At 50.9% G+C, this 21,137-nt stretch overlaps 2 protein-coding genes across 4 annotated transcripts in view; both read right to left on the bottom strand.

Annotated features, from left to right (window-relative positions):
* Positions 1-1,096: 1,096 nt before the first annotated feature.
* On the bottom strand, positions 1,097-20,321 carry HOXD3 (homeobox D3). The gene is made up of 4 exons (XM_031678324.2): positions 20,296-20,321; positions 5,637-5,741; positions 4,470-5,076; positions 1,097-2,686 (listed from the first exon to the last, which is right to left on the bottom strand). Exons 3-4 carry the CDS (start codon positions 4,960-4,962, stop codon positions 1,929-1,931), a joined length of 1,251 nt encoding a protein of 416 aa, XP_031534184.1. The 5' UTR covers positions 4,963-5,076; positions 5,637-5,741; positions 20,296-20,321; the 3' UTR covers positions 1,097-1,928.
* The window catches only part of HOXD4 (homeobox D4), a 31,196-nt gene continuing 15,120 nt past the window's right edge, over positions 5,062-21,137 (bottom strand). Inside the window, exons 2-4 of one of the 3 annotated variants that reach the window (XR_012072687.1) lie at positions 20,296-20,722; positions 5,637-5,741; positions 5,062-5,076 (exon numbers count right to left, since the gene is read on the bottom strand). Coding sequence is in view for 1 of the 3 variants with exons in the window: in XM_072961203.1 (XP_072817304.1) it covers positions 20,391-20,722 (332 nt within the window). In the remaining 2 variants the exon portion in view is untranslated. Of the gene's footprint in view, positions 5,077-5,636; positions 5,742-8,249; positions 8,588-20,108; positions 20,723-21,137 lie in introns of those variants that run through there. The other 2 variants (XR_012072688.1, XM_072961203.1) reach the window with 2 other exon arrangements.

Below are 21,137 nucleotides of genomic sequence, written 5' to 3'. Positions count from 1 at the left end.
ATTTATTCTGTTGATACACTTCTACAACATGTATACTTTAAACCTGCTCTGATAAAGTGAAATTTACCAAAAAGACAATCCCCTCCCGCCCCCAGTCTAACATGCCATTTTAAAAACAGCACAAAGGAACAAGGAAACTAAATATTATTTTTGATCCATCATTATTTAGCGAAACACAAACATCCAAATAGAAACGATTGTTCCACCATAAGATTAGAAGTTAAATTATTTCCACACAATAGGAATTTCACCTTGTGTCACTGGGGATGTAATAGGAGTTGCATTATTTGTCAAACCAAATAAAGATGCGTGGGCCGACTTTACTGAAATACAAAAAAAAATGAACGTTTTCTGAAGGCGTTTTCCAAGTGTTTCTTCCTAGAGAAGCGGATGTAAGTAGTCCACCCCAGCTAAAGCCACGCGAATATTTACAAAACGGTTATAAATCCTTGAAGATGTTTTTGCCCATTTTGTACAAAGAAATAGGAGTTAAACAGGTGTTTATACTTGTTTGTTCCATTAATGAAACTTTTATTACTTTACATCATGGGGTACGTTTGTTTTCTTTAGAAATGAACCACCGACTTCTATAAAGGAAAAAATCTGACAGCATTTTCTAGAGAAAAAGCTTAAGTGTGTGGCTTCAAACGATCATTTCTTTTTCTGCACCTTAGCTTTTTCATAGCTCAGTTCTTCTTATGAGTTTTCTTGTGTCTTTTCTTTGATTGTCAATTTTCTTTCAGTTTTTTTTAACTACTTAACGCAGAAAAGTGAGCTCTGCCCTCCCCAATGTAAATGCAACCTAAAAAAGTCGATTTGTGTCCAGAAAGAGAACGATAGAAACAGCAAAGCAGGCAGCAGTGAAAAGCCCTACCCAAATCATCCCTGGCAGAACACTTTTAGGTTTGTATCCTCAGATATTTATCCCCTAATGTCAACAGCAGGAATATAATCAACTATCCCCAGAACCAATTTGTGTACTAGATTCCAAATAAATGGAAAAAAATATTTCAAAGGGTCAGCCTATTGTGGGGCCTTCCACCGGGATTGTACGCAAGATAAAGGCAAGTGTGTGTGATTAACACAGATACACTTCTGACTGAGAAATTTTTTTTATTCTAAATGTTTGTTCAAATAGTACCAGACAATTTGAAATCAATAAACTGTGTCCAGTGGCAAGGGCTGCGGCTGTTCAGAAATGAGTAACGGGTGTCTTGCCACGCCACGGGCCACCTGACTTACCCATGAAGAACAATTTGCGGTCTTAATCCTTTACATCAACTACAAACACCAGCCACAGTTACAACTGTTCAAAACTACTCTCTCAACTAGTTCAGACCAAGGGGACTAAAGAAGTGAAATGGGGCCCCCGGTGGCCTGGGAGCACGTTCCTAAACTCGGCTGGGAAATTCTACAAATATACACATAAATACATTAAGACGAGGATAAATAATCTGGGAAACGAAACGACTCGCTTCAAATAATAAATACAGATCGTTGAGTCCGATGCAATCTTGACGGGAAGAAGCTTATAAATTAAGGGCTCCGCAACTAAACTAGACGCGGGTCAGGCCCGGGCTCTCCGGGCTCTGGTCCCTCTGCAAGGCGCGCCGCACATGGACCTCAGACTTACCTTCGGGACACCATTACCAGATTAGAGTCCCTCGGTCCGCATGATACGGCACTGTCAGGCTTACAGAGGAGAATCCTCGCGGCTGATTTATGGCGAGTCACCCAAATAAGGGCGCGCCTGGAGAGGAGGCCCAGTTGCCTGCGCCTCGGCCGCTCTTGGCCCGAGACCCGGAGGCAGCGACCGGGCCAGAGCGAGGGAGGGGGAGTCACCGAGCTGCCCCGCCGGCCCCGCCCGCCACCCCCGCCACCCAAACAAACGAGGTAATTGCGCCGCGAGTTCGGGCTGTTGGCGGCCGCTACAGATGCGTCAGTTTGGGGGCCTCGGGCAGGCGTCCCTGAGACGAGTGGTGGGCCGAGAGATCTGTGTAGGTGGGATGAGGGTCACACGGTCCATGGTGGTGGTTGCCAGGAATCTGCGCGGCGCAACTGTAGTCCACGCTGGCCGAAGATGGGTGCGAGAGGTGGCCCAGGTTGAAGACCGGCCCAGACGCGGGCGCCATGGAGTCGACGAAGTTGCCGCCCACGTACACCGGGCTTCCCTGCAGGTTGGCGCTGGCGAAGCCGCCGCCGTTGCTCGCCATGGGGTGAGGCTCGAACTCGGGCGCCGCGTAGCGCTTCTGCTGTGGCAGGCAGCTGCTGAGCGGCGCCGTGTAGGCGGCCAGGCCGTACATGTTGGGCTGAGATTTGGCGAAGGCGGGAGGCGAGGGCGCGTCGTAGGCCAGCCCGGGCACGGGTGGCAGCTGGCCGGAGTAGGCCACGTGGCCAGCGGCGCCGCCGAGAGGCGGACTGCGCTCCGGGGACTGACCCGCCGGCGAGTGCAGGATGCCCTTGGCCTTCTGGTCCTTCTTGTACTTCATGCGCCGGTTCTGGAACCAGATCTTGATCTGGCGCTCGGTGAGGTTCAGCAGGTTGGCCATCTCCACGCGGCGTGGCCGGCACAAGTAGCGGTTGAAGTGGAATTCCTTCTCCAACTCCACCAGCTGGGCACTTGTGTACGCCGTGCGCACCCGCTTGGACGCTGGGCCCGGCGGGCTCTTGTCCTCGCAGCTGTCTCCTGGGCAGGGAGGGAGAGAGGGGACGCTGAGCCTAAGAGGTGGGGACACCCAGGGCCCAGAGAGGGGTGCTTCCCTGGCTCCCTCCTCTTCCTTCACCCCTCCCTCCCTTAATCCTAACTGGAGTGGAGGAGGGGCGTTGAGAGGTGAGATTCCCAGGGGGAACTCAACGGCTCCAGGCCTACCTATCAGTCGCACCTGAAACCCCCATCTGCCTTCTGAAGTTCAATTCACTCTGCCCGGCCCCTCCCCTTCAACCAAGTCCATCATCCCATCCGGGGCTGTGGAGGAGTTTAGTGAGAGACTAGTAGCAGCTGGTAAGGCCTCCCCTTGTCAAAGAAGACTTCTTTGAATGCTCCTCCCAGCCTCTGCTGCTGGGGTTGGGGCTCAGGAGGCAGCCCCAGTCTGCCTTGTTCAGAGGCTGGCTCTTGAGCAAAGCACCCTAGGAAGCATGGAATGAGGGTGGAGATCTTGGCACCTCACTCCAGCCCAGCTGCACCTATGGACTCTGTACCCAAATGCAGGAAAGTTACAAACCATAAAAACACTGCCCCAGAGTTTTAGGGGATCCAAGGCCAGGCTGGGCATATTTTGAGTATTGCAGTGCTGGGAGCAGCAGTCTCAACACTGGTTTTCCACAGCCCCTGCCACCCACCTCTCACAGCTTGTCCACTCCCTCCCTAGGAAGACAAATGGATTTCTCCTGGGAGGGAGGGCCTGGGCCTGCAGCTGGGAAGGAGGGGCAGGAGGAGAAGGAGCTTACAGGCTTGAAGACACTTTTGTCTTGGTGCAGCAACCCCAGAGGCCTGATAACAAGCTAGCTACAGCCTGGGCCTCAAGTTAGCTCTGGACCTGGGAGCCAGTTTATCTACCTGGAAATAAAAGTACATCAGAGAACACAAGGCCAGAAAAGTTCAGGAACCAAGCCAACTGAGCAGAGGGAGACAGCAGGCCTCAGAGCTCCTGGCCCTGCCTGTCTTCCTCTACACACCCTGAATGAACCTACAGAAGATCCTCTCAACTCCAGGGTCTCCCTTTCCAGGGAGAAAACCCCAATGCTGCTCATGTTTGAGTACATCCTCTTCCCCTAGGATATACCCCTTCACATTAGGGACTTGCTGAGATGGGGAGAATTGGGCTGGAGTGGGCCAAGTAGAACTCCATGGTTATGCCCTGCAGGCCCTGGTTGGAGTCAAGTGTGCCATTTTGTAGTTTTGTGATCTTGGGCAAGTGACTTATTTCTAACAGTTTCCTTATCTGTAAAGTGGGATGTTACCATACACCTCCCTCAAAGACTTCTTTGGAAAATTAAATTAGTTAGTGCTTGTAAAGCACTTAACATGGTTCTTAACATAGCACTCCACAGACTTTAGTTCTTGTTAATTTAAGGGAGTGTGGGATTCATGTGATATGGGCTACCTAACCACCTGAACCTCGGAATCATAATACCTATCTTCAAGGTCTGAAGAACTGTTGACTGGAAGAGAGAGCTGAGTTCTGACCAGCAGCCCAGGAAAGCAGATATTAGGTCAGTATAAGGAAGAGCTGTCTATTAATAACTATGAGACTTGTCCAGTAATGGTGCCAGCTGCCTGGAATGGAAGTCAGCACTCTGTCACTGTAAGGATATGACCTCAATCAGAGACACTAAATAGAATATTTCTGCATGAGTTAGAGTTTAGATATATGGCCTCCAAAGTTGTACATCCAGCCCTGAGTCTCTTGATACCTAGGTGAGCTAGTTTCTTGGGGTCAGTCTGGGAGTGAGTCCCCTCAGAGAGCTACCTGCAGTGGCACAGTTGTTCTTCTGCTTGGAGTTCTGTCGAGACTCTTTCATCCAGGGAAAGATCTGCTTGCTTATAGTGGCTGAAGAGCTAGAAGCATTGGGCCCACCCTTGGCCTTCTTGGTGGGTACTCCACCTCCAGGATTGGTGGGTGAGGATGGGGGCAGGGTCGGGGGTGGAGGAGGGGGTTGTGGTGGCTGCTGCTCTGAGTTCAGCCCAGGAGGCTGGCTACCACCACTCCCACCCTGGCTGTTCCCAGTACCAGGCCTCATGCAGCTGCCATTGAGTTCAGCCCCCTTGTGCGCTGGGGCTCGCAGAGGTGCAGAGCTCTGGATGGAGCAGGCAGAGCTTGGGTAATCAGTGTCCAGGGAGTTGGCAGCAGCAGGGGGTGGATAAGGCTGATGGGGGGCACCATAGCCATAAGTGTCAGCAGCTTTGCTGTAGCCATAGCCTCCAAAGAGTCCTGGGTTTTCATAGTAAGCAGCCTTCTGCATCGTGTACTCAATAGCTCCAGGGCCTGCTGACCCTGCTCAAATAACATTGACCACCACTGTCTCCTTCACCACCACTTCCAGTGTCTGCCAGATCCTGAGAGAGCTGGGGCAGCCCTGCAAAGAAGAAAAGTGAGAGGCCTCAGAGGGACTGTCATTGGCAAGTTAATATAGAAGGACTAACCCAGGCTCTCTGCTTCCCGCCCACTTCATAGTGGGAGGATTTGGGATTTTATTTGAACCCTTGGAAAAGTCAGAAGGAATTTCTCATAAACATAAGAAAAGACTTCTCTTTAGCTCAGCTCCATTCAAAGGAAGGGGCTTTTCTTTTTCTTTCTTTTTTTTTTTTTTAACAGATACAACTTTCTTTCTCCAAGGTTATCACTTTAGCCTTTGAAACTACATAGAAAAGCACTTAGAGCCTCATACATTTTAATGGCTGATTCTCCCCCTAGACTTGAGTTCCTTGCAGGCAGGGACTGTGTCCTATTTACCTATATATTCCTAACATCCAGCCCACATGTAGTAAGTGCAATAAATGCTTGTTGAGTGAATGAATGAATGGATCAATCAGTTCATTATTGAATCATCCCACGGTTTTGATGAGGGAAAAAAGTCCTATAACACACTCAGAACAGCCAGAGCTCTCAAAAAAAAAAAAAAAGTATCTCCCCCACCTGGTTTCAAAAATCACAGCATCTTTCATGGAGACCAAGATAGTCCACTTTCCGGTGACAGTGTGAGAATCGGCTGGTTAGCTCTGTGCGTCAGCACTGTGAAATCTACTAGGAGATAAAAGCCAAAAAGAAGACTTAAAGACTCCCGGACTTATTTTGATTCTAGAAAAGTTTCTTCTCTTTCATCTACATTTTTCTAGATGCTTACATTGTCCTCCACTACTTTTAAATGGATACTACTGGAAATAAGTGAAGAGATTTAGAATTTGAAGTACATGGAGCATGGGTGAATGGAGAATGCTTTATATTCTAACTTTATCATTTTTATCTTGCATCCATTGTATAAATAGATATTACTATTGACTTGTGCTCTGGATCATCCATTCCACTCCACCTCCTACCCAACCTACAACCAATGAGAGAACCTCTCATGGCATGATGGATGGACCCAGATTAGAAGAAGAAGAAAAAAAAAACTAAAAAAATTCTATGCCTTTTGTGTCCTCCTACTCTTGATGGGGGGTTTCCCTTCTCACTCACCCCCCTTCTCCTGAAAGGCCCCTAATAAGTTAAAGTATAACTGATACCATTCAAGCACTTTTGTCTGCTTGATAATGAAAACTCATAGGTCAGCTCCCTGGTCTGAATTCTTAATCTCATCTTTCAGGCAACTTTCCTTCCCCCAAACTCCCAGGCTTCCGTTGTGATCATCATGTTGGACCACATTATCTACACAACTTATGTGACCTAATGGATTTGACCGCTAGTACTAAAACCACTCTCCATTCACTCATTTCCTCTCCACTTTCACCGAACAGCCTATCTCAATTTTTAAATTTCTTCTTATTAGCCTTTATTTGGTAGTATTGTTGCCCATTTTGTTTTAAAAATGTAAGTGACTATACCATTTATCTTGATAAGAGACAGGCCCTTCTCAATGGGATAACAGACTACCGCGATGTAACATTCTAAGAACTGTTTCTATTATTGTTCTTAAATGTGTGCATTTAGGGTATCTACCAAACAAAGCTAGTCTTAATCTTTCTTTCATTCATTTTCTGCATCATTTTTGAACTTTTAAAGTTACTGAATCTTAAATGGACAGCTACATCTTTATTCAGTGACTAATATTTGTATGTGTTTACCCCCAAGATAAAGGACTAGGTACTCTGGGTTTGGTTAGGATTCTGGTCTTTTCTGGAATCCTGCTTCCAGTCTTAAACTTTGGGCACTCTGGATACCAAAATGGTCACATTTGATACAGACCACCAGAATTTGCTGCTGCTTCTGTCATTCCATTTACAACTGTGGAAGCAAAACATCCCCCCTCTTGCCTCCCAGGGTGACCAAGTTTAATCTTGATAGGTAGACCAGTCACATTAAAACAGCTTCTTTAGCAACTGACCAGGTCTCCGAAACAGATGTTTTTACGTATGTATTTGTTCTTATGGCATATTCCTAGAAAAATACTCTGTCTATGGCTCTCAAAAGTGCAAATACTGAGCAGCTCCAAGAGTAACCACAGTCTGCTCTCTGGCTTCTGTTTTCATTGTCTTAAGGAATTTCAAGGACCACTCAGTGATGATCCACCACCCAATGTCCATTTTCCCACAAGCAAGGGCAGTACCCCTCTCCTTACCGGGAAGGACTTTGCAGCCTCTATCCCCACCCCAAAATATAGCGCTCTAAAGAAGCCACCTTTCCTAAAACACAACCTGAGAATATTGTTACAAAACTGGTTAAAAAAAAAAAAAGCTTATTTCTTTCCAGAAATCCCGACTCCTTGTGAACTCTGCTTGAACCTAAAAAGCAGGAACGGGTCATAAATCACTTGGACAATGGTCAACTGTTCAGTGGCTCATCTTTTCGATCACACCCCCCCCCCTTTTTTTTTAAGGCTTTCTTTTCTCGCCCTTTGGTACTTCTGCTCTTTTGGGCTACGGGACCCAAATGCCTAGGGGCGAAGACTAGCCGGTGTAGGGGGAGGGGCGGCCTTCGAAGTCCTCAGCTGCCCTTTCCTCTCACTCCTCCTCCTCTCTACCCCCTACTCTCGCCTCCCCCGCTCCCCGACAGAGGCAGCCTCCCCAGAACCCCGCCGGCGCCATCCCCGGCCCCTCCTGGGGAAGGGGCGCCAAACGGGGTCCGGCTGGTTCTTTCTTGCGGTCCCAGGAAGTTGCCCAGCTCAGCTCAACTGCAGGCCAGGTATGCAGGGCCAAACGGTCCCAGCCGGAAGGAAGGCAGGCGGCCTTGGAGCGACCACCGCCCGCTCCCCCAGCCGCCCTGCCACGCCGCACCCGCCGCGCCTCCGAATCAGCCGAACCCTGATACTTGCTCACTGCACTTAATTCTGCCCGGGATCAATACCTAATATGATACCAAATAAATAAAAGGCGCTCACAGCGGCCGGGGGACGGGGTTATTAAGCAGCTGGAGCTCTCACGGTGCATATCAATGCACCTGTCATTGTGGTTTGTAACAAAATTTATGACTGCGAGCACGGCGGCTGTAAACGCTTCAGTAAGGAATGAAAAGAAAAACACTTCCTAAGGCCCGGCACTTTTCAGAAGTGGAAAACAGGCTCCGCGTAGGAGGAAGCGCAGCAAAAGAATTCCCTGCTCCGCACTTTTCCCAGCCCTGCGCCTGGCGAACAAGGGAATTATATAAAGTAGCCGGTGCCTGCCTCTGGGAGCAGCTCTGCTCGGCGGCCTGACGCGGGACGGGGCCGGACGCGGGACGGGACGCGCGCAGCCTGGCCGGGGGCCGAAGACCTGCCGCCCACCGCGTCCTCGGGAAGCCAGGAGGCTCGCCGGACGAGCGGAGGCCGGGCCCCAGCTTCGCCCGTCGTGGCGGCGGAAAGGCCGAAGGTCTTGGGGAGGGAGGGGGCGGTAGTGGCCGGACTGTGACTAGCACCGCGATCGTCGTAAATCACGGACGGGTATAGTCCGTGCAATCTGAAAGAGAAGGGAAAGGCGTTGGAGTGCAGATTGCTTCTGTTCCTCTCAGTTTTTTTCTAAGGTTCGAGCTGGTGTCAGTTTCTCTGTTTTGCCTGAACCAGGGCCTTGGAAGCCCACAGATCTCTTTCTGGCGGACACCGCTCTTGCTGGGCATCCCCGTTAAATCACTGGAACGTAGCAAAGATTCTTTCCTCTCTGTTGGCTTTACTACTTCGGGATTTTAAAACTGCTCCTTTTCGGGTTTGCTCAGAAAGGGATATATTTACCACAGAGCTGGGGCAGCTTTCTGCCCACGCCCTCCCGATCTCTCAACCTGAGCTCTTCTACACTATGGGAAGCCCTGGATGTGCCTTCTAAATCACTCTTATTTAGCCCAGATAACTCGATATGTAATACACCCTGCATTTAAGGCACTGGGCTCACCCCATTAAAGCACCATAAATTTGAAGGCTGATGAACGGTTATCATGTAACCAGCAGCAGTTCACACTGAGGTGATCCACTTCAAAGCCGCCCTTTGTTTTATGTCTTGATGTATGAATCGTCAGATGGCTACCTTGAGTTTCAGGATAAATGGAAATGTAGTGGAAATTATTTTTAAAAACACCACCACTCACCACAATTTGTGTGTTTTCTTAAAATTTTGCCTCTAACTCTAGGCTTTTCGAGTTCCTTTTGATATTCTGCTGAGACAATTTGGAACAAAATGGAAAACTCAGTGGCAACCGGTTCTTTCTTACAAACACATGCTGAGAGACTTTACTCCCTTTAAGGGTGTCATAATCAATGTCACTATTGTATATGGTGTATTGTATATGGCAGGCAGTCCAAGCGACATCTCACTGGCAGAGAGGAGACTCGGCTGGCTCCTGGGGAGTGGATGGCTTTTAACACCAAAATTCTTGGCTCTGTTGGGGGAAGAGGGGAACCAAAACTGGACAGAAGGTCCAGACCCTCCACAGGGGGTGTAAGCCAAGTGGGTCAGAGGCACTGGAAAACCAGTCCCTCTCCTCCTACTCCAACCAAATCCTAAATGGTCCAGGTGACCCAATCCCGCAGGCCAAGCCCACCCTCTTAGGGCTAAAAGGGAGGGACTGTGCAGAATTGGGATGGGAGGGAGGCTACAGACTAGGGCATCAGAAAAGGAGGGTAGCTATGTAGATGGGCCTGGGTAGGTCCTAGTCAAGGCTTCGGCACGCAGCCCCAGTGAAGAGGGAGCTGGGTGCTATTTCTTGGTTTGTACATTGTATCTCTGATGGTTTCCCAGAATTTATTTTATCCCAGTAAGTACCCATCACATTCCTGGTCTTGGCTGGCCTCGACTGGGCCAGGGTCAGGCTGCAATCCACCTAAGAAACAAACTTCCCTTCCACCCCACCCCAAAACAGACCAAGTTGCCCACCACTGCCTGCGTTCAGCGGGTGCCCACTCCCGGTCAGGTGAAAGGAGAGACACAATCCCCCCCTTGCATCTGCCCTGTGCAATTTGTCGACTCAGTAGTTTGCAAACACTAAACCTCGCCCAAGAAAGCCCCACACAAAGCGTTCAGGGCCCTTGTAAAGACCAGAGCAGGCAGCCATAAGCCTTTGAAGTGACCTTTGGCTCACGCGGCAATAACTCACCCCTTAATGAACACCCAACGGAAGCGCTTCAGAGAGATCCCGGCCTGGTAGAGCTTCTAACATCGCTCCTAAGCTTCAGCTTTCCAGCCAACCCCAGACCCAGGGGTCCCCGTCCGCTGGGCCAGCCCCAGAGACTGAGCAGTGGAGGCACGAAATACCCTGGCCTTCGGACCGGGCTGGAGATCCCCAAAGCCGCTTTATATGATATATTCACATGGGCGGACGTCAACTTTCGCCACTTGGTTATTTTTTTATTTGGAAAAAATTCTTTCAAATTAGGAGCTTCCCGTCAGAAGAAGGGCTAAGTTGGGAGGCCACCCAGGTCTGAGATTCCCCTCTGCTTGTAGCTAGATTTTGTTTTCCCATCTGCGGAGGAACAGGGTAAGTTTGCTCTTGGGCGTTCCGGGGTGTACGGTGTGCTCTGCGCTCTGGACGCAGGAGGCTTGGAAAGGAGAAAAGAAAGAAGACCCCCCCAGTGGCCAAAGTTGGACTGCCCAGAACCCCCACTGTCTTCTCCCTTGCCCCAGCCCATACACCACCCACAACCCACAACCCACCATCCAACAGGGGCCCAACCAACTTTAGCCTCCTGCTTGCCCAGAATCACAGGCTTTACCAGGCTGGCTCTGGGCCACCAGCTCAAGTACCCTTTCCACAGCCAGAAACTGGGGGAGCAGGAGGGAACCCTGTCTGAGAGCTGTCAAGGAAGAGCTGGTTCCTGGCAGACCTGGCCCTATACCCCATTCCCCACCAATACCCTGGGGAAAAGTCTTTTGGATGGGGAGCCTTGGTGTGGATTATTGAAATTTTCGGGGAAGTTATAAGTGAGTGCTCCATGGGGCCAAATGAAATGCTGCTCGCAGTAATTGGATTCAGCTGACTGAGTTGGCAGGCGTGCAGCTCCAAGGCAGCGAGAGAAGAAAAATGTCCAGCGACTCTTAAGTTCTGTTGGAGCCAAGCGCAGGCGATTGACAAAACTTTACTGCTCTCCTTTGATAGCAAAGCCCCTGGAAGTCGGCCCCTCTCCTGCTGGGGCCCGTCCTGACCTAGGCTATGGGAGTGCTCCATGCTTTCTGGGTCCCTTCCCCACAGAGGCCCAGTCTGGCCTGGCCCGATGATGGCGTTCCCAGGAGCACTGAACCGCTCACTCGGATTCGTGGAGCTGCTCTCTCAGGCTTTGGCCCTGGGGAAAGACCCAGGATGAATTGCTCTGTCCTCCCACATCCAGGAGCCACAGGACACAGTAAACAAAAGGATGGATGGGATGTGGGAACCAAACTATGATTTAGCTTTCATTTCGAGTTCTTTGGGGAGTAGGACCCTGAAGCCCTAAACCTTTTCTTTGCCACTATCGCAGTCAAAACCCGGACTAGTGAGGAGGCATGTGGAGGAGTCTCCCAAACTCTGTTGGGTAGTTTGGGGGTTCTCTTGAATCTGGGGGAGAAGCTTGAGAAGCAAACATTTTAATTTCACAAGAAAAATATATTAAGCCAACAGCAAGAGATAAAGGCGTGTATATGTGGAGTTAGCTCCCAGAACAATGCAGGGAGCTGGCTGGCCACAGAGTTTATTTTAAATATGTATAAATCAACCTGCTTGCACCCAGCCAGGCAGCCCAAGACATGGAATTAATATGACGCTCTATCTTACTTTGGCAGTGACAGTGTAAAAAAAGTTTTTTTATTCATTTCATTTTTCAGCCCATTCTCATAACCATGCATTTACCCCCAAAATAGTTCTTCCAGCACCCAGCCCCCTCACCGACCCTCTACTCAAACTGCCACCTCCCCCCTACAATGCTACCAGCCACCCTCCAAGCCTGGCAAGGTAGTCTGTCCTCCTAACCTTTGGGTAGGCGGGGAGCATCCCCACAAAGCGCACCTCCTCACGATTAATCACCGTCCTGAGTGTATATGTAGAAGTGTATCTAGGTCTACGCGGGCTGCCTCACCAATTGGCAATAATCAAGATCACAGATTACACAAAATAAATCATATTTAGTATCCCGCTCAGGGCAGCAAGCAGCCCTGTGCCCAAAGATTTCCATTTTGTCATGCAATTGCTTACCTGGATCCCAATTTATCATAAACCTGGTGTCCTCGGCCTCAGAGTGGGCGCCAGTTGGGGGCAGAGCTAGCTTTCCCCCTTTGTCTGCAGACAACACTGTCCCAACCCTGGTCTTGCGCACTCGAAGATGCGGCCATATACCCGAGCACACAGAATTCCCGGTAGAACGGAACCAGGCTGAGGTTCAACTACCAATAAACGCAGGAGGAACGAGTTCGTAGTCCCCGAGCTGGCTTTGCCTGCGCTGCACGCCCGTCGGTCCACCCGCCCGCCTGTCCGCTCCCGGGCCCAGAGCGGCGGCCACCCGCGCCCCCACCCACTCCTGGGCTCCTGCCCAGCCCTCCCAGGCCCCCCAGAGCTCGGTGTTTGTTTTGCTTTCGGAATGTGGCCCTTTCTGGATTTGAAGAGAGCCCCGGAAACCCCCTCATAGTCGGGAAATACAGACGCTGCCTTCAAAAGCGAGCACATTTGTTCACGTGACCCCGAAGGAAGATTGTACTGATTGAGGCTTAAACTTTCACGCCATCCAGCCCCGGAGCGCAGCCAGGCCTGGGGACTGGGAGGAGGGGCAGGAGGCGTGGGATTTCGGCCCCTTCCCAGGGTTGACAAGGGTGGGTATGGGGCCGTAGGAAACCCCTTATCCCGCAGCTCTGGAGCAACCTCGACCCAGCCTGATCGCTGGCCAGTAGTATGGGGGCTCTAAAAGTCTCTCCCTCCCCACGACCTTTGACCCTGGCCCAGCCTTCCACCAGGCTGGTCCCAGAATTGGAAATTTTAGAGCCTGCCTCTCTTACAGGCGTCTCCGGAGGCGGCTGTGGAGCATCAGAAGCCCGGGGTTCTCTTAGCAACCCGGCGGCGCCCAGAACCCCGCATCCGCAAGCACCCAAGCAAGGCACATCCTCGGTGGATGCACCGCTCTTCCCTTCCCCGTGCGAGGCAATAACGTTGTGGCACAGCGCGCTTCGGCTCTAAGGTGAGAGCCTCCAGCTCACAGACAAGGCTGGTCACCCCGGGGACCACCCTCTTTCACCACCATCAACAACACCGCTTGGGGCCTTGGCTCCTTCCGCGGACGCAACCGATGACCCGCCACTTCTAGAGCCATAAATTCAGGCGCATAAGCGAAGGTCTGAGCTGGGAGGGTGCTACCCTCACTGCGTCTGGTGCATTCCACCCGGTTCCTGCGCAGCCTGGAGCCACCGAGACCCGGAGCCGCAGTTTGCCGTGACCTGTGCGCCTCCAGATCTAGGCAGGGCCCCATGGATCCCGCAGGCCCCTCGACAGCCAGACCGCGGCTTCCGGCTTCCCGCGGCACCTCCAAGAAGGCAAGGGGGGGTCTGCGGAATCAGTCCTGGCTGGGCTTATCTGGGCGAAGAGGGCGCTTCTGTTTTAGAAATAGTAAATCAGGACAGGTTTCCAGCACTCTCTGGTCAGGTGGAATTAACGTAACAATTCTGCATGTGGAAGAAGAGTTAAAAGCTCCCAGCCAGAGCAAGCAGCCGGCATCCAGCTCCTGGCTTGCGGTGAGCCCCAAAGGCACTTCCCCAGCTCTGCCCGCACCCCGAATCCCGCACTCTGTCGGGGTGTCCACCCCATCCCCGAAGTCTCGCTCTCATAGCCCGCTCTGCTTCTCAGCGGCATCGGGCACGGAGCAGATGCCCTGGTGCTACTTGCAAGGTCTCGGACAGGTGAAGGCGAATGTGCCAGGCAGCCGCAGAAGAGCCAGGGAGAAGAGGGTAAGGTCCTCCGCATCCCCACTCAAGAGGCACGGGAAAGTCCCAGAGAGCAGGTCGCAGGCTCGAGCCCCCAGACCTGTCAGCGAGCCTTTCCTTTTGTTCACCTGGCCGGGCCTGGCTGGATGCCCACGCTGGGTGCCTCGTGGAGCCGGACCGTGGGTGCCCTCAGTCCACCCTCACCCGGAGGACCCCGCCCCCTAGCCTCCCACCAGGGGCCGAGCAGCCGGCCCGCAGCAAGTGTTAATCTCCAGCCAAAGAGGGGGGCCGCTTTGCGGGAATTTGTCTCCAGGAAAGGATCTAAGCCTTCTTCAATCGGAGCATATGTTCATAGAGCAATAAACCGGAAAGATTTACAGTCCTCGCCCGGCCCCCAACAGCCTCGCACCCTTTCAGGAATTACTTACGATGATTTATCACACCAACCCAGGCAATTGTCACACTGATAAAATAGCCCAGGCCGGTGCCCGCCAAGCCCGGGCCTTGGGAGGCTGTTGGCTGCCGGGTTGCCAGCGGGGCTGGGGATGCTTTTTGTGGGTTCCTCTCTGGGCCCACCAGGGGCTGTCGAGGTGGGTTGGAGTGGGTGGGGTTGGGGTGGGAGGGGAGCCAATTCTCATTGAGAAAAAACACAAGCAGCTCAGAGAAAGCGCCCAGAATCTGTGCCAGAGTCACTTGCAAAGCATATAAACATTTGTCATCTTTGAATAATTGAATTAATGTGTTATTGTTTGAATGTATAATTCATAACGGAGGAAACTTTGTCTCTGTCCTGACGGGGAAATATACACACACCAAAAAGAAATCAAAACACACACAATCCCAAAACAACCACCACACACAGCCAGCCCCCACTTTGCCGATGTCATCCTTAAAGCCAACTAGAGGGAAGAAGGCGAATAAAGAGACTCTCCTTGGCATCAGGGCCGGTCTGGAGTTGAGAGCTGGAGGAGAATGCCGGCTGCTACCCCCAGCTCAGACCTCCGGCTAGCTGGGGTGGCGTGAGGTGGAGGGGAGCAGAGTGTTTCCTGATACCTTGCATCCCCGCATCTCCTTGGAGTGCTGGAGAAAAAAGGCTTAAACCAGAGCCTGCCGAAGACACAGCCCTTGCATCTTACCCTGGCCTTTCCCCCATATCCCTTCCCTGAGGCTTCCCCTCACCCTAGGGTCACCCACTCGGGCGGCAGGGACTTCTCCCTCCCTTTATTTTAGACCACCTCCCAAAATTAAAAATACAAAATTCGAGAGGACAGGGGAAAACTCCTTGCTAGGGTGACAGAAGCAGAGCTTGGGTGGAGAGGGAGGGGTGTGGGAGAAGCAACTCGGAAATCATTATCTGTTGGTTAAAACCTGCCTGGGGTAAAATTTCAACTCGATTTTATAGCCTTCTATTATGACGCAAAGAAAAATTTACGACCCTCGCTTGAAAAGAGGGCCGGGGCCTTTTCTCACCGGTTTAAGAATAGGCGGCAGATGCCGTGACAGCGACCATTGTTCCGGGTAGACACAGGCGACCGAGCAACCTCGGCCCGCGTGCGCCAGGCGCTTCCCCCAGCCGGGCGGGTTTTTACTACTCCTGCCGTCTCCGAGCTCCCGCGCGCACCCTCGCCCCTTGCCCCCTGCACACCCTCACACACACCCTCTCTCTCTCTCTCTCTCTCTCACACACACACACACACACACACACACGCACGCACTCGGCCGCTCTCAGTGATTTTTCATAAGTGCAAAGCTTTGCTGAACCAAAGGTCACCATCCAAGCCACTAACAACTTCTCGGCGGCGCGCAGTTCCAAATCAGGAAGCAGCTATTCCAAATCAGGGAACTATTTGTCAGCGGCCCTGACAGCTAAGTTCATTAAGTATTTAAATCAGAAGAAATAAAAGTCGCCAAAATATTTACCTGCCGGCCGCGCTCCCGCGCCCGCCTCTGGGGCCGAGGGTGGAGGGCTGGGGGCGCAGCTAGGCCCCCCTCGGCGGGTGATATTCTTGGGATCCCTGCACTTTCCAAGTCGGAGAGAGCCCTTTGCGTGGCAGATTAATGACGACTCCGTGTTTCTTAAGGGACGTGCTGAATTAATTATTTCGCCAATCACGTGGTCGGGACTTGTAGAAATCTATTCTTATCATCTTCCTCGCACTTTGAAAATTCTCCGGGTTATGAAAGGCCCTCCCCCGGCTGCCGGCGAGCCCCGGCCGCCCAGCCCGGCGCGGGGGGCAGGGAGGGCTCCCCAACATGGCGGGCGGGCAGGCGCGCGGGAAGCGCCGTCTGCCGAGGGTCCCGATTTATTGTACTGTACTCCGGCGGGCTTGGCTATGGACTCGCTTCCTCCTCATCCCTGCCCGCGATTCAATGCACACAACCGTATTGATGTATTGGTGGGCACAGGAGGAGCCATTAACCAGAAGACCGGCAGAGGACAATCATAAAATGTGTCTGAATATTTAAACTTCTGTCTGCGCACTTATAAATACACATGTCCACGCGTCTGAGGCTAGCCCTTCCATATATTAAGGACACATGTCTGATTTTATGCATTCTGCTCATTTCCTGTTGCGAACAATCCCCCCCTCCCCAATCTATTTTGGGACTCCAGTCTTGGCCCCCTCTTCAGGGCGAGACCAAGACGTGAAAAAGCGCTCGTGAAAAAAAAATAGCGCAAGCCACTTTTGACGGTGGGGACTGTTTATTGTTGTCTGGAGGGCGGAGGGAGCGCCAGGGGGAGGCGGGGCAGGCGCTGGATGCCCCCGTGGGGCTGAATTGCACAGGAGAAGCAGAAGGAGCCCAACACTGGAGGCCAGGGAGGTCAGACCCGAGCAGCCACCGGCCAGCCCAAGCTTGGACCAGAACCCAGCACCAGGCACTCTCTGGGTTGGCAGGCAGGGAGGTTTCTCACCCACCACATCACAAAGAGTGACTGAGGCGGTCTGGGGCTGACCAGGGCCATGCAGACAGCCAACCTGGAGCCTCCTTTTAGCAGGGGAAGTTACTTATTTTCCTTTCAAAAAATAATGCCCACTACTCTGCAGCCTGAATCCAGCCTCAGGCTTTCCAATACTCACAAAGTATGATGGCCAAATTGGGAGTGTGTAGGTATGGAGGAGGGCAAAATGGTTGAATTGCTAAGCCTTACAAAGCTTAACCTTTACACACCAGGCATATCACAGAAAATAATAAAATAGTTCATATTAGATGTTAGCTTTTAGAAGACTTAATGAAGAATGCTTCTGTGGAGGCACCAAACAGGAGGGAGATTTCACTACACCTTTTATTATTTCAAATGTAGATCAATGAATTACATCAAAACTACAGGCAACAATTAGTATAAATAATACTTTAATCAGTGGCAGCAGAACATTGGTCAAATCTATTTTAAAAAAAAAGCATCCTGTGTGAACAGACACCATGGGGCTGACTGACAAAGTCATCTCCCAACAAAAGGCTGCAGTGGACAAAGTGAGATGGGAATCTGAGGAGCAATGTCCTCAGCAAACACTTTTCTCCCCCCAGTCACGACCCCAACACAGCATTTTAAAAAAACTTCTCAAAACAAACACTTCTGGCTCATATTTAGGGGAACAAACTGGAAACAAATAAAAGCAAATGGGCACTGAGCCTTTCTACATCTAGCTTTCTCCAGAGCACGTTCCCAGATGGAAACTCACTTCCTTTCCTGCCCTAGGTAGTTGGGGGTGGGTGTGCTTCTTCCCTGCCCAATTCCTGTGGGCCCAAATGGACGCTGGGGTCCGACTGGGACCTCAGGGTGGAGGGCTGTCCTCTGGGCCATCCAGGCTCCATTAACATTTCAAAAGACAATCTCGGGAAGCTGAGAAGGGGAACTGAGACTTATAAACAAAGAAGTTGTTTCTCTGATTAAGTTACTTTCCAAAGTGGCGGGGCTCTGTTTGACAAGGAGCTTGGGTTTTCTTCATCAAAATATGCCTCTTGGCTTTCTTCTGGGGCAGGAGTGAAGGCAGTTAAGTACTTTTGGCATTTGGTCTGAAGCTGGGGTGAGTAACCTGAACTTCTGGGAAGGGAGGAAATCTATATAATAATCTTTATAATATATATGTAGTTGGATGATGTGAAAATATATACTCTCCCAACCCCAAGCAGAAGGTTCAATATATTCACAGCTTTGGGTTTTAGGGAAAAATCTGAGCAACTTTTCAACTTGCCTAAGGATATCGGCTCTTTTCAAATGCTGCATCCAAAGACTGCTCTCCATGTTAGAGGGGGGAAAAAAAGAAGAGAAGGATAGTTAGAGTCCAAAAGGTTAAGGGTTTAGAGGTCAGTCCTCCCGGCTGAAATACAGCTAATCGAATAGAAAATTTGTCCTCTGGATGAACCTGATTCTGTAATTTAGCCGAACTTCAGTAAAATACCTTTTCAGCTTCTCAACGTGAGGGCGTCAGAAAAAAGACGTCTTGACTATGTATGAACTCTGTGCTTTTTGTAATAGAAACAATGATGCGAATAATGCAAGAATATCCATCTTTAATATCCCGACGTGGCGATATTCAAGTATTGCCATGTGCAAGTCTGAGAGCCAGGCTCACCCCAAGGAGGAACAAAGAGCTGTCCCCAGGGTCTAATACAAAAGACCAAGGCTTGGAAGATACTTTAGAGAAGTGGAATTTCAGCCTAGGGACTCCAGTGAATACCTGCTCTCAGCTCTCAGGAGACACCGAACCAAAGAAAACCCCTGCAAAGAAAGTCTTTTTCCCTCCTATACTTAAAATGTATTTTAAAAATTACCTCTGAAACCTTCTAAAGTGTTCTGGGGCACTGAAAAATAGCCCCAATTCTGAGTCTCCCTTTCAAGCAGACTCTTTCTCCCTCCCCGCTTTTGTCACTTTTCAGTAGCTGCAACCAGGGGTTTCTTTTTGGAGCCCGAGGCTTTGGGGTTTAAACTTCTGAAGCCTTGTTTCATTTGAGTTTATGAACTCTGGCCATTACCTTTGACTCTTTCCCCTTATCCTTAAGGGTCAACATTTTAGAAAAATGAACTTTGAACTCTTCCCAGGCAAGTCATTAGAAAAATGACTAAAGAAATCTCTACTGTTGTTTGAGAGAAATTGGTTTTAAACTACTATTCTGAAGGCAAGAGAAAGGGCCTTTTACAAATTTTGTTTCTAATTACTGTGTTGAGAAAAACTTCCTTAGATTTATTTAAAAAATTAAAACTTAGGGGAAAAACCCTAAGACCAACTTTTCTGGACTTCTAGACTCAGTTTTTCTCTTGTTTTTTAAAGCAAGACATCCTTACCTTCCCACTTTCTCCTCACTGTACATGTCCTCTCCCATACAGGCCATCCACCAATTCCTACAAAATAGTGTTATATGGGGGATTTGGGGGCATTTGGAATCCAGTTGGAACAGAAAATTCAGTCATTATCTAATGACCCAGAACACAGAGGTTTTGTTTTCTTTCCCCAGAAGGAAAATGTTGGACCATTTGTTTCTTTCTTTCTTTCCCTTTCCTTTAATCACCCAGAACTGGTTGTAAGCACAGTACTGAAAAAAGCACATGTGGAAATATTTTCAAGAACTCAACTTTGAGTGGATCCTTTGCTTCCCTCTAGAAGGGTTAAGGGCCCCCTACACACATTTCCGGGGAGTGGGAGGGGGTGGAGTTCAAAATGCCAGTTACAGTCAGAAGTAAGTCCACACATCTCATTCTGCTCCCTGAAACTCAGCCCCTTTCACCATGTTACATTTTTTGGCAATAAGATGTCGGTTATTTCTGTACCCCATTCCCCAACAAATAAATATTTAAGCAGATATAATCTAAACATAAAATAACCCGTTTCCACTTGCTTCTTAGACTCATTTCTTTGGGCATGGGGCCACTGGGAGCCAAAAAAAATTTTTTTCACAACAGAAATTATACAGACAACCCAGAAAGTTCAGAAATCCTGGCCCAGCTCTCCTGCTTCCACTAAAAGCATCTAGCACAGGGGTAGCCAAACTTCTGCCTCAACTCCCCCACATTATCAAACCCCAAAGATCCCTGGAGGGGTGGGGTGGGGGAGGACGTTCAAATTCACACTGGGATAAAGCATTCAACCTTTGTTTGCAAATTCAAAATCCAACAGTGGAGATTTTCGTGAGTTTAATGACTGGCCAAGGTTTTCTGTTCTCAGTAGTTCCTGCCATTCAGTAATATACTTAGAATCCTGCCCCCTTCCCACCCCCATCCCTGCTCCAGGGAGAGGGCTGCCCTCGGGCAGGATGCTAACCTAGTCCGAGGGCGGCCTGCAGGTCCCAGGTCCACCCCACAGTACCTTAGTGCCCAGGGAGGTGACAGCAGGCCCGGCCTGCCCCCGCAGCTTCGGCTCAGCCAGGAGCGCAGGGAGGAATGGGCCCAGGGTCCCCACTTCTATAAGGTCGTCAGGTCCGTGTGGTGGTCCTTGGCCAGCGGCTGCAAATGCTGGCCTGGGGCAGCTGAGGAGGAGCAGGAGGAGGAAGACGACGACGAGGACCTGCCTTTGGTGTTGGGCAGCTTGTGGTCTTTTTTCCACTTCATCCTCCGGTTCTGGAACCAGATCTTAATCTGGCGCTCGGACAGACACAGGGTGTGGGCAATTTCAATCCGACGGCGCCGCGTTAGATACCTGTTAAAATGAAATTCCTTTTCCAGTTCTAGGACTTGCTGCCGGGTGTAGGCCGTCCGGGACCGCTTGGGCTCCCCGCCGGTGTAGTTGGGGTTCACTGCGAGACAAAACAGACCGCACCGTCAGGTCAGCGCCCGGACACCAGTTAGGCCCCTGGCCACTGCCGTTCACTTCCTGGCGCGCCCTGAGGCCCGGGCCCTCCCCGCGCGCTCCCCGGCCTGCTCTCTTTCTCCCTCCCGCCCTCTCTCCCTGGCGCACACGTTCACTCGCATCCACCCCCTCGCATCCACCGCTCCTCTCAGCGCACAGGCGGGATCCCCAAACGTGCTCCCCTCTCCCCGGCCCGCCGCCAGCTGCAGAATAACCAGGCATTTCGGAAATCCCCTTTCCTCCACCGTGTTCCCTCAGCTCAGAGCATGGAGTCCTCCCCCAGCCCACCCCCATCTCCACCCCCTTTTGCGCCCACAGCCAAGCAGCCACCACATGGTCCCAGCCTGCTCCCTCAGCTATAA

This window comes from Vicugna pacos, chromosome 5 (genome assembly GCF_048564905.1).
Source record: "Vicugna pacos chromosome 5, VicPac4, whole genome shotgun sequence".
Taxonomy (NCBI): Eukaryota; Metazoa; Chordata; class Mammalia; order Artiodactyla; family Camelidae; genus Vicugna; species Vicugna pacos.
Note: the sequence above shows the minus strand (reverse complement) of the source record. Positions and strands in the feature narration are given on the sequence as shown.

Bases quoted from the DNA above. Each gene is read 5' to 3' on its own strand.
- HOXD3 (XM_031678324.2), bottom strand. From the start codon at position 4,962: ATGCAGAAGGCTGCTTACTATGAAAACCCAGGACTCTTTGGAGGCTAT. The intron at 2,687-4,469 runs GTAGCTCTCTGA...CTCCCTGCCCAG, and splicing joins GAACAACTGTGCCACTGCAG to GAGACAGCTGCGAGGACAAG.